General features: G+C 36.5%; 2 protein-coding genes across 2 annotated transcripts in view; both read left to right on the top strand.

Moving 5' to 3' along the window:
• centrocortin (cerebellar degeneration-related protein 2-like) overlaps positions 1 to 13,347 on the top strand; it is a 420,172-nt gene that overhangs the window by 49,057 nt on the left and 357,768 nt on the right. The gene's annotated exons all lie outside the window — the stretch shown is intronic.
• On the top strand, positions 5,425 to 6,590 carry LOC141482107 (uncharacterized). Its single transcript, XM_074174718.1, has one exon. It carries the CDS (start codon positions 5,511 to 5,513, stop codon positions 6,414 to 6,416), a length of 906 nt encoding a protein of 301 aa, XP_074030819.1. The 5' UTR covers positions 5,425 to 5,510; the 3' UTR covers positions 6,417 to 6,590.

A 13,347-nucleotide genomic window follows, 5' to 3' on the forward strand; every position in this document is an offset into this window, starting at 1 on the left:
TTCGCATGGATTAAGTGATTATTTATGTACTTGGCAATGAATTTGATGTGTATATTCCTTTATTTCATGGCCTACTACAGAGACAACTCTGCCTACTATAAACTTTGTTCCCTATAGTTTTATTTGCCGAAAAATATCAAAAATAAGTATTCATGTTCCATAAAAACTATTTTTTGAACGTTACTTGTATACTTTAACAAAAAATGAATAATTTCATGAGTATTTACTAATATCAGCAAATTTTAAAGAGGTAGTTGGAGTTAATGTATGTCTTCGAGTTTTAGATTCGAAAAATATTGGTCTTTACTTCCGTTAGATATCTCTAACGGGAAATTGTACGAACTGACTCTGATGATGTTTTTCCGAAGTACAAAGTCGAAAAAAACATGTGATACATGTCTAATAAAATACATATCTGTATTGAAATAAGTTGATGATGGATCCATTGATTCTTACTAGATCATAACAAACATGAAACGGCTTAAAAGTTTCTCTGTCTTATCATTTGCAATGGAGGCAGTAAAGCCAATAAACAAAATCGGTCAATTTGAGTTTTTTGCGAATATCTCCATTGATAATCGCGAACTCAAAAAATATTTTTATTCTCCCCCAAACTTGTGAGTCTTACCATTTACAAAAGTTGGATCAGCTAAGAAAACGGTCTGTATATTTCATTACCTGATGACATTAACTTTTTTGGTTGACCGCTCTTCCAGATAGAGAGTGATGTAGTTTTATTGTGGGAAAGAAGTGTTTGTGTTCAATTGATTTTTCGCTTTATAGAGGTTCCAATTATACCTTTTTTCTATAATTTTTTTCGAGAGTATTAGGAGAGTTTTTTATCTGTGCCAGTTGTGAGTATGTTACGAAATATATCTCAAATTAACAATCCAACAATAATTCACGAACCTTTCATGACCTATTCAATTCGTGCGAGGATTTTAATTTGAAAACCCTCCTACGTTTACTTTCAGCACTGTTGGAGCTCTTGTCAGTTTTTATCATTTTATACATCTTGATTATCGTCAGTAATTCATCAAAGTAGAATTGTTGAACTGTTATATTTCATCGACGGAGGTTATTCTTGTTGCAAAACATCTGTGAGAAACTTCTTTCGTGAATTAGCATATTCAATAGAAGTATTTATTGAATACACCTTCTTTAACTTCTTAATTGACGAAAACGATTTGTTTAGTTAAGCTGAGCATCAATTTCATTTGGGGTTGGTTAGAATTGATTTGGTATTTGATTGCGTAGATATGTATACCTCAATTAGTGTTACCATGTTGGAAAAATAACTGTTCTGATATAATTAGATTTTTCAAAGGCGTTTAAAACTATACATTTACCACTTTTAGTGGAAAAAACATAGAAAGTTTCATTTTTCTTTTCATTAAAAATATTTCCTTTTCGACTTGACCTATAATTCATGATTCCATATTTTTCTAATAGTATTTGACATATGACAAATAAATTACATTCAAAACTAACTTTAAGGACATATACAGTACGAACGTTAGTAGTCTTCTCTCTCTCAACTTTCGAACGAGGCAAGATATCAAAGTCGGACAAAATTACAAAATTTTCTAGTGATCTGATCTGCCGAAAATATCTCAGGGAATTGCTGAAAATTTTCAAACAACTGGAAGTGTAGGAAGTGAAAGAAGCTGAAAGAAAACCTATACCTTACGAGAAACAGATGGAAACCGTTTCGTCTGCAGTGAATAAACCCCTGCAGTCCATGTCATACTGGCCTTGAAGGTAATGAAGCTGCTGACTCTGTTGCAAAGGAGGGTGCTGCAAGCGACTTCATCGGACCAGAACCTGTCATTGGCATCGCTTTGGGCTTTGCCAAACAAACATTGAACACCTGTATGGCAAGAAGATTTATGGACTTCTGGCAGAATCTTCCAGGATTGGCTCACTCCAAGGCGTTTATCCACCCTTCGAAGTTTGATACCAAACAGTTGTTGGACTACAGTAGGAATGAACTACGATGTCTAACAGGCCTTCTTACTGGTCGTTGTCATTTGAATCATCATAACCTACGGATTTGACTCCTCTCCATTTTTTCCTTTGGAAGTATACCACATCGAAGGTTTGTTATGCAAATTGAGATAATGCGGGAACTCAGCAACAGAATATTGGAAATTTTTTTGGGGAAGAAAGTTTTTGGCTTTCTACTACTCCATTTTGATATGAAAAATTGGGGGAATCTTCAAAAGAAAGGAAGAACGCAATCAATTTCCAAAGAAGTAACTCTATATATAGATGAGTAGATCATGCAAAGAAGTAACTTTCAGACACCATCTGGAAGAAAAAGCCCTCCTGAAACAGTTATTTTCATATAAACATTGAATTACACGAAAGAAAAATTCTTTCGACACAAATACTTTTATATGAATTATACAAAGAACAATTTTCTCTACTCAGTTTGTATTTCAAACATTCGTTTTGGAATCAAAATCAGATGTCATTCACAAGATTTCTACACAGTATATTTTATGAAAATAAAAAAAATTCACTTACATGGAACACTGTCATCCTCACTGGTAGACATCGATGTTTTGCCGTAAGACATTTGCCTTAGGGCTCTTCAATACCAATCTGGATAATATAGGAAAAAACACACATTCAGTCATGAATAACGATTTTTCATGTCACGGAATAAATTTGATCTACTTATGTCACCGATGACATCGTAATTACATTCATTCACGTATTTGATTAAATCTGATTTTGATTCGAAAATGAATATTTGGAATACAATCTGAGTAGAGAAAGTTGTTCTTTGTGTAAATGCAGTGATCATATAAGAGTATTTGTTTTCAAATAATTTTTCTTTCGTGTAATTCAATGTTTATATGAAAGTAGCTGTTTCAGGAGGGCTTTTTCTTTCAGATTGTGTCTGAAAGTTACTTCTTTGCATGATCTATACATCTATATATAGATTGAAATTGATTGCTTTCTTCCTTTCTTTGGAAGATTCTTCTATTTTTTCATATCAAAATGGAGTATTAGAAAGCCAAAAACTTTCTTCTTCAAAAAATTAGTCACTCCTTAAAATAAATTCCTTTCAATTCAAAATTCGAAACTTGTGCTGACGTTACCTCAGAAACATTCCAAAATATTGAAAATGAGTTCAAAAATAGCTGTTTCACTGCCGGAAAACATTCTGAACATTCACTCGAATGTTTTTTTTTATGTATAAGATAAATGTTGACAAGTTTCAAATAAAATGATATCGTTTCAATACTATGAAATAAAATAACTAATTATCTATTGCAAAATATATTATTAAATTATTTCTCTTTCCAAAAAACATTTGTTTAAAAAAATCTGACATTGAGTGGTGGGGTTACGAAATTTCCAGCCCCAAATTCAAACATCAACAACTTTGCAACGCATTTAATACAATAAAACAATATAAATTCAACTTATCAGTTATACAAATAAATTTTTGAATATAAATATCAAACCTATTGGTACAGGAGTATCCTCTCAGCTTTCTCTGAGGTGCGATTTCGTTTCATCGTTTCCATAAAAAAGGACGTATGCCTCTCCACTCACAAGAGATTTTGGTGAAATTGGTAATACGTGTGAATCGTTGTATTCGCGCCACGTGTTGGTATAGGGGTCTGCAGTATGCTGTGTACTGTCCACTGTAAGTGTCCCACTGTGATTCAAAAGTGCACATAGTTCCACATTGTCTGCTGCAAGTAACTCAATTGCTCAGTTCTCTGTGTTTGAGGAGATAATATATCCCAGAAAGGATAGAGGTCACTTAATCGTGAATTTCAATTGATTAACGGAATTATCTACAATCTTAGAGTTATATATCCCCAAATATCTGAGCCATGATTCTTGTGCTTTTCCGCTGTCGCTCAAGTTTTCGTCAATCGCCGTTAAGATCGGTTTAGGTTTCTCATTAATTATATTACCGTTCTCATGTAATATTTTTAAAAGAAAAGGAAGAAACTTCTGGGCTTCTTGATGGGCATGGCCCATGAATCGAGGGGCAAAATTTTGAATTTGACTTTTTAAGGAGACTCTCTATCAAATGAATCTTCTGACCACAATTCCTTGATGATTGCTGCGAATGCTTTGATTAAAGCATCCTCCATACTAGAAATATTAGTATTGATATCTTTCATGTATTCATCCTTTCTCAAATATTTCAATCACTATCTCATGTTTGATGAATATTGGATTACACTGTTCATGAAACAGGTGTTGCTAGTATTTTTGAACCCATTAAGCCCAAAGATTTGGACGGATGTATCACTGGACAATTTGAAAAATCTTTCGGAACCATTTCAGAATTTTGCTGAGATGAAGTTTTTTTTCATTTGCCTCTGTTCCAATTCTATAAGTGGTTTGGTATCACCTTTCTTCTCTTTATAAAGTTGGTTTTCAGAAAACATATAGATTTTATCGAATTTGTAGAATCAGGAAGAGTACCAAAAAACCAAGCCGTATTTTCTCTTTGAATGGCTATACTTTGCAACCGGTTATTTGAATTCATTGTTTAGAGAATTGGAATGCCCCTCATACGAAATATCAAAACGGGAGATGAAGGAAAAAAGTTGATAGCGCCCTCTCGATAGCAAGCAGTGTAACACTATTGTTTTTTTTTCAAAAAATATCACATATGATTCTTTTTCATAGAAAATTTGTCCGACTATACTATCTTGTCCCGTTCGAAAGTTAAGAGGGGAAAACTATTGTATACGTCCGAATTGCATTTGTATATAATTACGTATCGTAAACAATATTTTACCGATTTCACCCAATTATGTATATACGAGAATAAGTTGACGTTGACAGTATTTTGATAGTTTTACATAGTACTTTCCTATCATTTGTTTCAAGATGTTTTGCAAGTTTCCTGAAAATTCCATATTGAAATTTTTTATATGATGAAATCGGCCGATACTTGATGAAAATCCATAACTAACGTATTCTAAAAACACTTTATTGTGTGATTTTTACTAGATAGTTTTACAAAAACGCAACACGTGTTTCGCCATACAATGGCTTCCTCGGGCGTGTCTTAATGACATTATGACACGCCCGAGGAAGCCGTGTGGCGAAACACGTGTTGCGTTTTTGTAAAACTATCTAGTGAAAATCACACAATGAAGTGTTTTTAGAATACGTTTGAAATTAAAAAAAATCATTTGATTTGGAGAATAATTATAACTTCTATGTAATAAAAATGTACCTGAAAACTAAGTTCTTATAGACTAAACGATTTCAACTTCAAAGAGCTGCATCTCTACATCTTTTCTACATTTTGAAAATCATCATATTTTATTTTTGTTCAATTTTCCTGAACCATTTAATTGAAAGATAAAAATAAACCCTGTATGAGTCATTCAAATGACGTTAGGTACATCATTCAATAGATATCAACTCCCCCTCATGAAATAAACATTTTTGACATCCATCAAAAGTCATCCCTAAGTTTGACGTTCAAAATTCTTGAAAAATGTCCAAATTGCTGTATAATGGATGAATTTATCAATTATTTAGTGAAATTACTGACTAACAACATCCTCGTTCATATCTACTCATACCCCCATTTCGCAATAGAAACGTTCATAGCTTCAGTGATCTGCGTGACTCACTGCCTACTGATCTTCGAAGTCAACAATCTCTTTCGAAGGACCAACACCAGAGCTGCTATCAAGTTGAGACACAGACATCCTCAGTTGAAAGACGCTGAAAGTTGCTCCTATCATACGATATCCCGGCTGCACACCCAGATCTTTCCCCAGAAGATCGAAACGACTGCAACGAGACAATCTTACTACGTGCCCTCATACACCAGGAGGTTGAACAAGAAGTTGAGCAATGCCTCAAATTTCGGGTGGGTAATCCCTACTCGCGGTGATTCCCGCATTGTGATGAGACATGGGTACAACGACAGGGTGGAACACTTGCTGTCGATTTCTCCCAGCGAGTACGTGCGAAAAGATAAAGAAAGGAAACACAGGGAAGCAGGATTGCGTTCTTGCATTCACTCGCTGACTTCCCTGCTGGAGAAGGCTTTGAACAACGAGAATATGGAACTGGAGTCTGCTTCGAGGGAGGCAATCAAGAAGAGCATAAACGCACTCAAGGAGAACTTTGAGCACCAGATTGCTGTCGAAAATAACTATAACATGGGCGATTTCGCCAGCCCCAGCTTGCACAGCTTGTTGGGCCACTCCGTTCAAAAAAAGTCTTTGAGGAATTCCTTGGCTTCTCCGCATTTCGTCAGCTTCAATTTGGTGGGAAATGAATTCGAAAGACAAGATAAGGATGCGAAAGTGTATAAAGAAGAGAGTTTGGATGAGTTGAACCAGGCATATGATAGAAAGAGTATTGAGGTATTGCATGGAGATCAGAAGATTCCTTTGAAGAATGAATAATTTTTTTTGTACATCATTCTTTTACGAGTTTTTTGTTTGTTCATTTAAATGTTCTCTTTGGTTACCATCTGAATGTATTTCGAACATAAAAAATTCATGCACGAGTGAGGTAGATGTTTTCTAAAGTTTGACGTACATATTTGTAATATACATTTTTAAAAAATTGCATTCGAAGTAGCATGTATTTATTGCTTTCAAAGGAAAAGAGGTGTGGCTTCGTTAAATGGTGGCTTGTTACTTTTAAGTGTATTACACGAGAAAATGCTAGTAAAATTCAACTTTGCACAATTATCGATAGGATCAACCTTACTAAAATAATGTCACTTTCGGTAATTTCAGGAATAGGCGTCAATGTACATTTCTACCACGTCCTTCACTAAAGTTTGATATATTTTTTTTGTCAAAAATTATATTTCAGATTCTAAAATATATTTCATACCAAAGCCATTATTGTACTACATATATAGTCTGTGAAATGATTTGTCATTATTGCTGTCAGAAAATAAGAAAAATAGCAAAAATTTAAGTCAATGCGAACAAATTCGCAGGTAATAGCTAGTGTAAAAAATTATGCCTCACATTGATAATTTGGATTTAAGTCTTCAAACAATTAAATGAATAGTTATTTTTGTGACAGAAAACTATTTGAACAAATTGAATGGTACATGTCGATACATGATGAGATTCCTTATTGAAACTTACTATTGTTAGCTTCCACAGGTATAAATGATGAATTACTAACCAATATTGTTAGATAATAAAATAGTAAAACTAAAATAATATTATTTTAATAAGTCTAAAATACAAATCATGAAATTAATTATTAAACAACAACAAAAATTAATTGGCGCTCCGGGGCAATTTCTTTGAAGACTTTCATATTAAAAATCATATAGTGAGCTGTAATAAGTTTTCATTCAAACAAGTATCAATTCAGTTTCAGAGTATGTATTTTCGAATTCATTCACAAGATCGGATGTATTATTAGTCAATACAACTGAATGAATTCAAAGTTCTCTAATGAGCAAAAAACATACTACAACCAGAAGAGAATACAATCGCTAGTTCATAAATGGTAAATTGGCGCGTTTTAATTGACTTTTACTCAAGAAGATTACATGTTTCCTTACGTTTAGAGTTTTTTGTTACTCTAAATAATTTGTTTAGGATACCACTCCTTCTGAATTAATTATTAGTTCTAACAACATATCGATTGAAAACTTTCAGTTTCTAATAGGTAATATCATGCGAGTTTAATGAGTTGTTTATTGTCATTATTGTGGTTATGCTCATTATCCTTATTCGATGCCTAATTTCAATTATTGGCGTTGTGAATGGGTAACTGAACTTGAGCTTTGTTTTTTCTGATGGTTCCTTTCACCTACTCAAGTCTTTTATGTTGCCAATTTAAGAGCCGATTATAATTGTTATAAAAAAGATTTTTCCTCGGAAGAAATATTGTTTGAACAATATGTATGATATTTATATAAAAAAAATCATTTTGCTTTTTTTAAATCAGCCATTTACGTAATACCTATGACACCAACGTTAAAGTTTAATTCTATGGATATGTTAACCATCGAACTGAAACATCTGAGAGGAATTCTAGAGAGAGAAATTTATACTCTATTTGATTATTTATTTGAAGAATACTGGCCACGTAATACAAATTTGAAAAAAATCTCTTTTATCATTAACCACCTGTCGCCCCCCTACGAACGACAACTCTCAGTACTCTGAGTATTAACGAGATCATACCTTTTGACGTGTGATTCCTAACACGGGTTGGATGGTAGTTGATGAGAAAGTCACCCTCTTCTGCAACATCAGAACTGAGGTTGACCCCGCCCTCAGAGAGTTCCCATTGATGGCGATGATGAAGAGTCAGATCGATGTCATTACGAACCACTACGAAGAGTAATATATACCAATGGCAGAAGCCGAAATCAGACGTCTATAGGAACTAAATGGAATCCTGAGTACGCCACCTACGACGTTAGAACCGAGAACTACAGGACCAGGGACCTCTATACCAAAAACAGGACTGAGAGAAGATAAAAATAAAGACGACTCTGCTATCCCTAGGAGGACGAGCAGAAGCCCGCAACCACCAAGCAGGCCTAAGGTAAAGATTACAAATAAATTTAGTTCTCTGAGCGAGACGGAAAACCAATGTGATATAAAGGTTGACAACTCAGTAGATCTCACAAGAAATAGAAGAAAGCCAATTTCAAGGCCGAAAGGCAGGAAGGAGTCTTCCTTCGATGATAGTTAATGAAAAATTCACCGCAGAACCTAAAAGCAATTTGTAGGAAGACTTCTCGGTGAAATATACTGGGAGGTCAACCCTCATATAGACCAAATAGAACGGAGACCACTTCTCAATTGTGAAGAAGAACTTTGAATTCCATACATATTCTGAAGGACAAAACATATGTGTTTCTGCCCTCCGGGGGTTGGACTCTGCTCCAGAGTTGAGGATATTGAGAAAGTCCTCAGGGAAAAGCACTAATTGGACGCGGTAACCGTGTACAGGCTTAGGACGAATATACGCTCTATGTGCATGGTTATCGCGGTCAAGGAGCTCACTTGAGCTTACAAGAACGGAACTTGAAGTGCGTTTTGTACATAAACATTACATGAGAATTGAGGCACAAGAGCAGAGCCCTGGTGCAGTGCCACCGGTGCCAACGTTGGGGCCATACAACACCCAAATATCTGAAATGTGCAGAAAACAATCAGACATACCAACGTCTGAAATCCAAGAATGAATTGGCCAGGTGCGCAAATTGTGGTGGAGACCACCTCGCGAATTCTCAAGACTGTCTAGTCTACCGAGAGCGCGCGAAGGAGGTCGAAGCCAGACGGGTTACACGGCAACCGGCGGCACGACAACCGCTCCAAAGTTGATACCGGTACCTGCACCAAAGGGGAATATCTGGAAGAGCAGGGCCTCTTGCAGAAATTCCTACCAACCTGCTACTGGTTCGCCTCCGCTTCCCACCCCTTCACCTATAGAAAGCGAACGAACATCGAACAGCGTAAGGCCCACGGTTGGAGCCCAACAGGGCCTTGTGGAAGTAACCAATTGCTTCCGGAAGCTGAACGAGATGGTTAACCTTGCGGAAATAATCAGGGCGACAAACGACTTGTGTAAGCTGATGGAGGGGGCCCGAAGCCCCTGGAAAATAGGATTGCGTTCGCGACGTTCTCGGGCGGTATCTATTAATATCATTTCTGAATGTCAATGGAGCATGTACGCTGAATGTGCACGGGATAAGCAATACCCCAGTGTTGTTAATTTCATTCATACACATAAGATGGATATAAAGTTTCTGTCTGAAACGAAGCTTCGGCAGAAGCATAAACTGAAGCTACGCGGCTTCATCACCGTCCAGGTAGATCGCCCTGATGCAGTGAGAAGCGGTGGGAGAGCTATTATCATCAGAAAAGGTATCGCACATACGCAGGTACCTCAGCTGCGTAGTAACATAGGCCACGTGGGTGTTAAACTCGCTGATTCTTCCTGCGTATCCGCAGTGTATAATTGGCCGGATGGACACTTTTCTCCGCACGACTTGGATAATTTGTTGAGCGTCGGCAATAAGGTACCAATTGTGGACCTTGACGCCAGGAGGCTTGAGTGGAATTGCCACAATCGACCTAATTTCAACGAGAGGACTCTGTGGGAGTACTCCCTGAACAACAACATCAACATTGAATATCTGGATGAGCCGACCCATTATCCATGGAATGGTTAGTCACCCACACGATCGACCTTTTCTTAAATGAAAAAAGTGAGAGACCCGTGCGAACTGGTTACGGTGAACGAGCTGCGCTTCGACCACTGTCCGGTGCTCTTTAGTCTTCCTCGAGGCAACCCCAATAAGAGGAAAGCAAATTATAACTACAGAAGCACTGACTGGGTGGAGTTCAGATTGGCTATGAATGCTTTGACTTTGATAAAAAACAATATATCGAAAGATGATCTTGTTATGATCTGTGAGCGGTTCATCGAAAACATTCAAAAATGTGCCAGCGAACACGAGACACTGTCTAATAGTGGGACCGTGTGGCGGCGTATCTTCTGTTGTCGTGTTAGGCTCAATAAAACAGTAATCCTCCCACCACTCCCCTTCCTTCCCTAACCCTACTGCCGTTTTTGTAAATAGATTTTTTGTTGTAACCAAATAGACAAATAGAGAATTTTGAATTTTGGATTTTTAGTTGGACGGTAGCAAGTGAAAATCGATCGTCCGGCGTGCGGCTTGAACCACCGATTCACGCAGTGGAATAATGAGTGAGTGGAGCAAAGCACCCACGTCAACCCGACCGGCTACCGCGAAGACGAACTTTTAGAAAAGAGCAAAATAGAAATAGTTTCATTAGTCTTCTCTGCAGAAAACTGTGATGAAGTGATATCGACCAGTCAGCTCTAGATAATAACTTTTATGTTGTAATCGTTATAGCAGAGGATATTGATGTGTTAGTAGTAGGTATTGATGGCTTCAGCAATAGATGATAATGAACTGTTTCTCCGAATCAGTCAAAAATAATAACTAAAAATGAGCCACATTCAAAACTATCAAGATGTCGGGATGGATATTTTCCATAAGACCCATTCTTAGTTTCGTATGAGCACCCACATAAAAACTGTGAAGATTCATGGCAGACATATGTCAGGAAATCTTTCAATTTTGTAATTTTGGTTAAAGGCCTTAAAATCCACCGAAACCAAATAATGGTCTCATTAGATGTGAAGAGCTCATGCACCAACATACCGATAACCTCCCAACAACAATAAATTAATGAAATGACACTTGATAGATATCAATTACTTCAATTTTTAAAGTATTTTCTTCAAACAAGTATCTGCTCTTGGTATGGGAAACCCTATTTCAATACTTTTGCAGATACCACAATGTCGGAATCACAAGAACAAAGTCTTAAAAGCCTCAAAATGAAAAATATTTTTTTCAAAAGATATGTAGATGACATTTTCACAATAAATCATAAAAACAGAATTGATTGGGTACTAAATACATTCAAAACTCACTATAATGCACTTCAGTTCACCATAGAAATTGAATCCAAAAACAAATTTCAATTTTCAGATGTCCCCCTTTTCAAATTTGACAGTAACCAAATGGTTACAAACTTGTAAAGGAAACGTAAGGATTTATCAATTTTAATTCTGTTATTTCGTATCAAACTTTCGTGCCAAGAAAATATCCAATTTTCGTCAGGACTATTATTTAATTGACAATGTCAAATAGCATTAAAACTCTTTTTTTCAATAACACCATAACAACAATAATGCAATGGTAATAAGATCAAGAAAATAAATAAATAACTCAAAACTAATCAAATAATCAACATTTCTCCCCCCGCTAGAAGAATCAACTCAGTCTTCTAGTTCCAATTTGCAGATCTCAGTTACTGGCCGTCGAAATTCTGAATACGCTGTCTTGACGTCTACCACCCTAACTCGTTCATCTGTACCTGGATGCACACCTATGACTTTTCCTAATTTCCATTAATATCGTGGAGCTTGGTCGTCGACCACAACTACTATATCACCCTCTGCGATGGGTTTGCTGTCGTTGGACCACTTACTCCTTTTCGTCAAACGTGGAAGATATTCTTTTACCCATCTGCCCCAAAATGTGTTGACCAACATTCGAGATTTTTTCGATTCGCGCCTCAATTCATTAGCATCAGAGTTTATTGGAAGTAATGTAGGCTCGTGCGTGGTGTTGGAATATCCCAACAAAAAGTGCATGGGAGTAAGAGCTTCTAAATCTGACGTATCGCAGGAAACTTTAGTCAGCGGCCTACAATTTACTATGGACTCCACTTCCGAAAAAAGTGTTTGTAATGTTTTCTCTCTCGGTGATTGACCATGAAGAATCTTTCACAGTTCCAATTAACGTTTCCAATACTCCTGCCATGTGTGGGGAAGCTGGTGGTAGGAATTTGAAGTCGATGCCTTTCGAAGACATTGAATTTTTTATTGAAGGCATGTCAATGTTTTGCATGGCTTCTTTTATTTCTCTGGATGCGCCTCTCAAATTAGTTTCATTGTCGCAATGTCGAGGACATCCTCTTCTTGCCGAAATTCTAATCACAGACATTATGGTGGAATCACTATTCAATGTATGTGCTACTTCAAGATGAATTGCCCCCACTGGTAGGCAGGTGAATATCACGCCCCAGCGTTTCTCCCGTCTTCTACCAATTTTGATGGAGAAGGGACCAAAATAATCCATGCGAACATTTTCAAATGGTCTGAGCCCTCTCGTCAGTATTACTTCAGGAAGTTGACCCATTAATGGCGGTTGTGGTTTACTTTTATTTATTTTACATTTGAGACATCTCCCAAAAATCGATTTCACTGCGTATCTTCCGTTAATAATCCAAAATTTCTGCCGGAGTTCATTCAGTACGGATATTGGACTCAATATCACTGGATGCCTTGTGGATTCTTGCATACAAGTTCCCAAATTAGTCCTTCCACCAAAAACTAAAAACCATCTTTCATAGTAGGAAAGAGACCAACAACCAAATTACTTTTTTTATCGATGGGTTTTCCCAATTCCAAGTTTTGAATATCTCTGGGAAAACAAACTCTTTGGGAATCCTTTGCGCAAACTTTCTCTGCTTCTTCCAATTCGTTAGTTGTTAGTATTCCTGATATTCCAGTTTTCTTCAAGTTATTGATGAATCTTAAACACCAAGCTGTTGCTCGAATGAATCTGAGCCATTTCGAAAATCTATTTATGTCTGGAAGAATATTTTCGTACGTTTGTATGACTAAGCATCTATTTACAGATTTCATCTCTTTTATGAGATTTTCATCTTCATCTCTCGTCATTTTTGAATTTTCAGTGGGCCAAAAAAATTCAGGTTGTTTAAAAAATGTGGAACCATA

Source organism: Leptinotarsa decemlineata, unplaced genomic scaffold, assembly GCF_025532065.1.
Source record: "Leptinotarsa decemlineata unplaced genomic scaffold, Ldec_3_MD MMD2_P_RNA_scaffold_12, whole genome shotgun sequence".
NCBI classification, from domain to species: domain Eukaryota; kingdom Metazoa; phylum Arthropoda; class Insecta; order Coleoptera; family Chrysomelidae; genus Leptinotarsa; species Leptinotarsa decemlineata.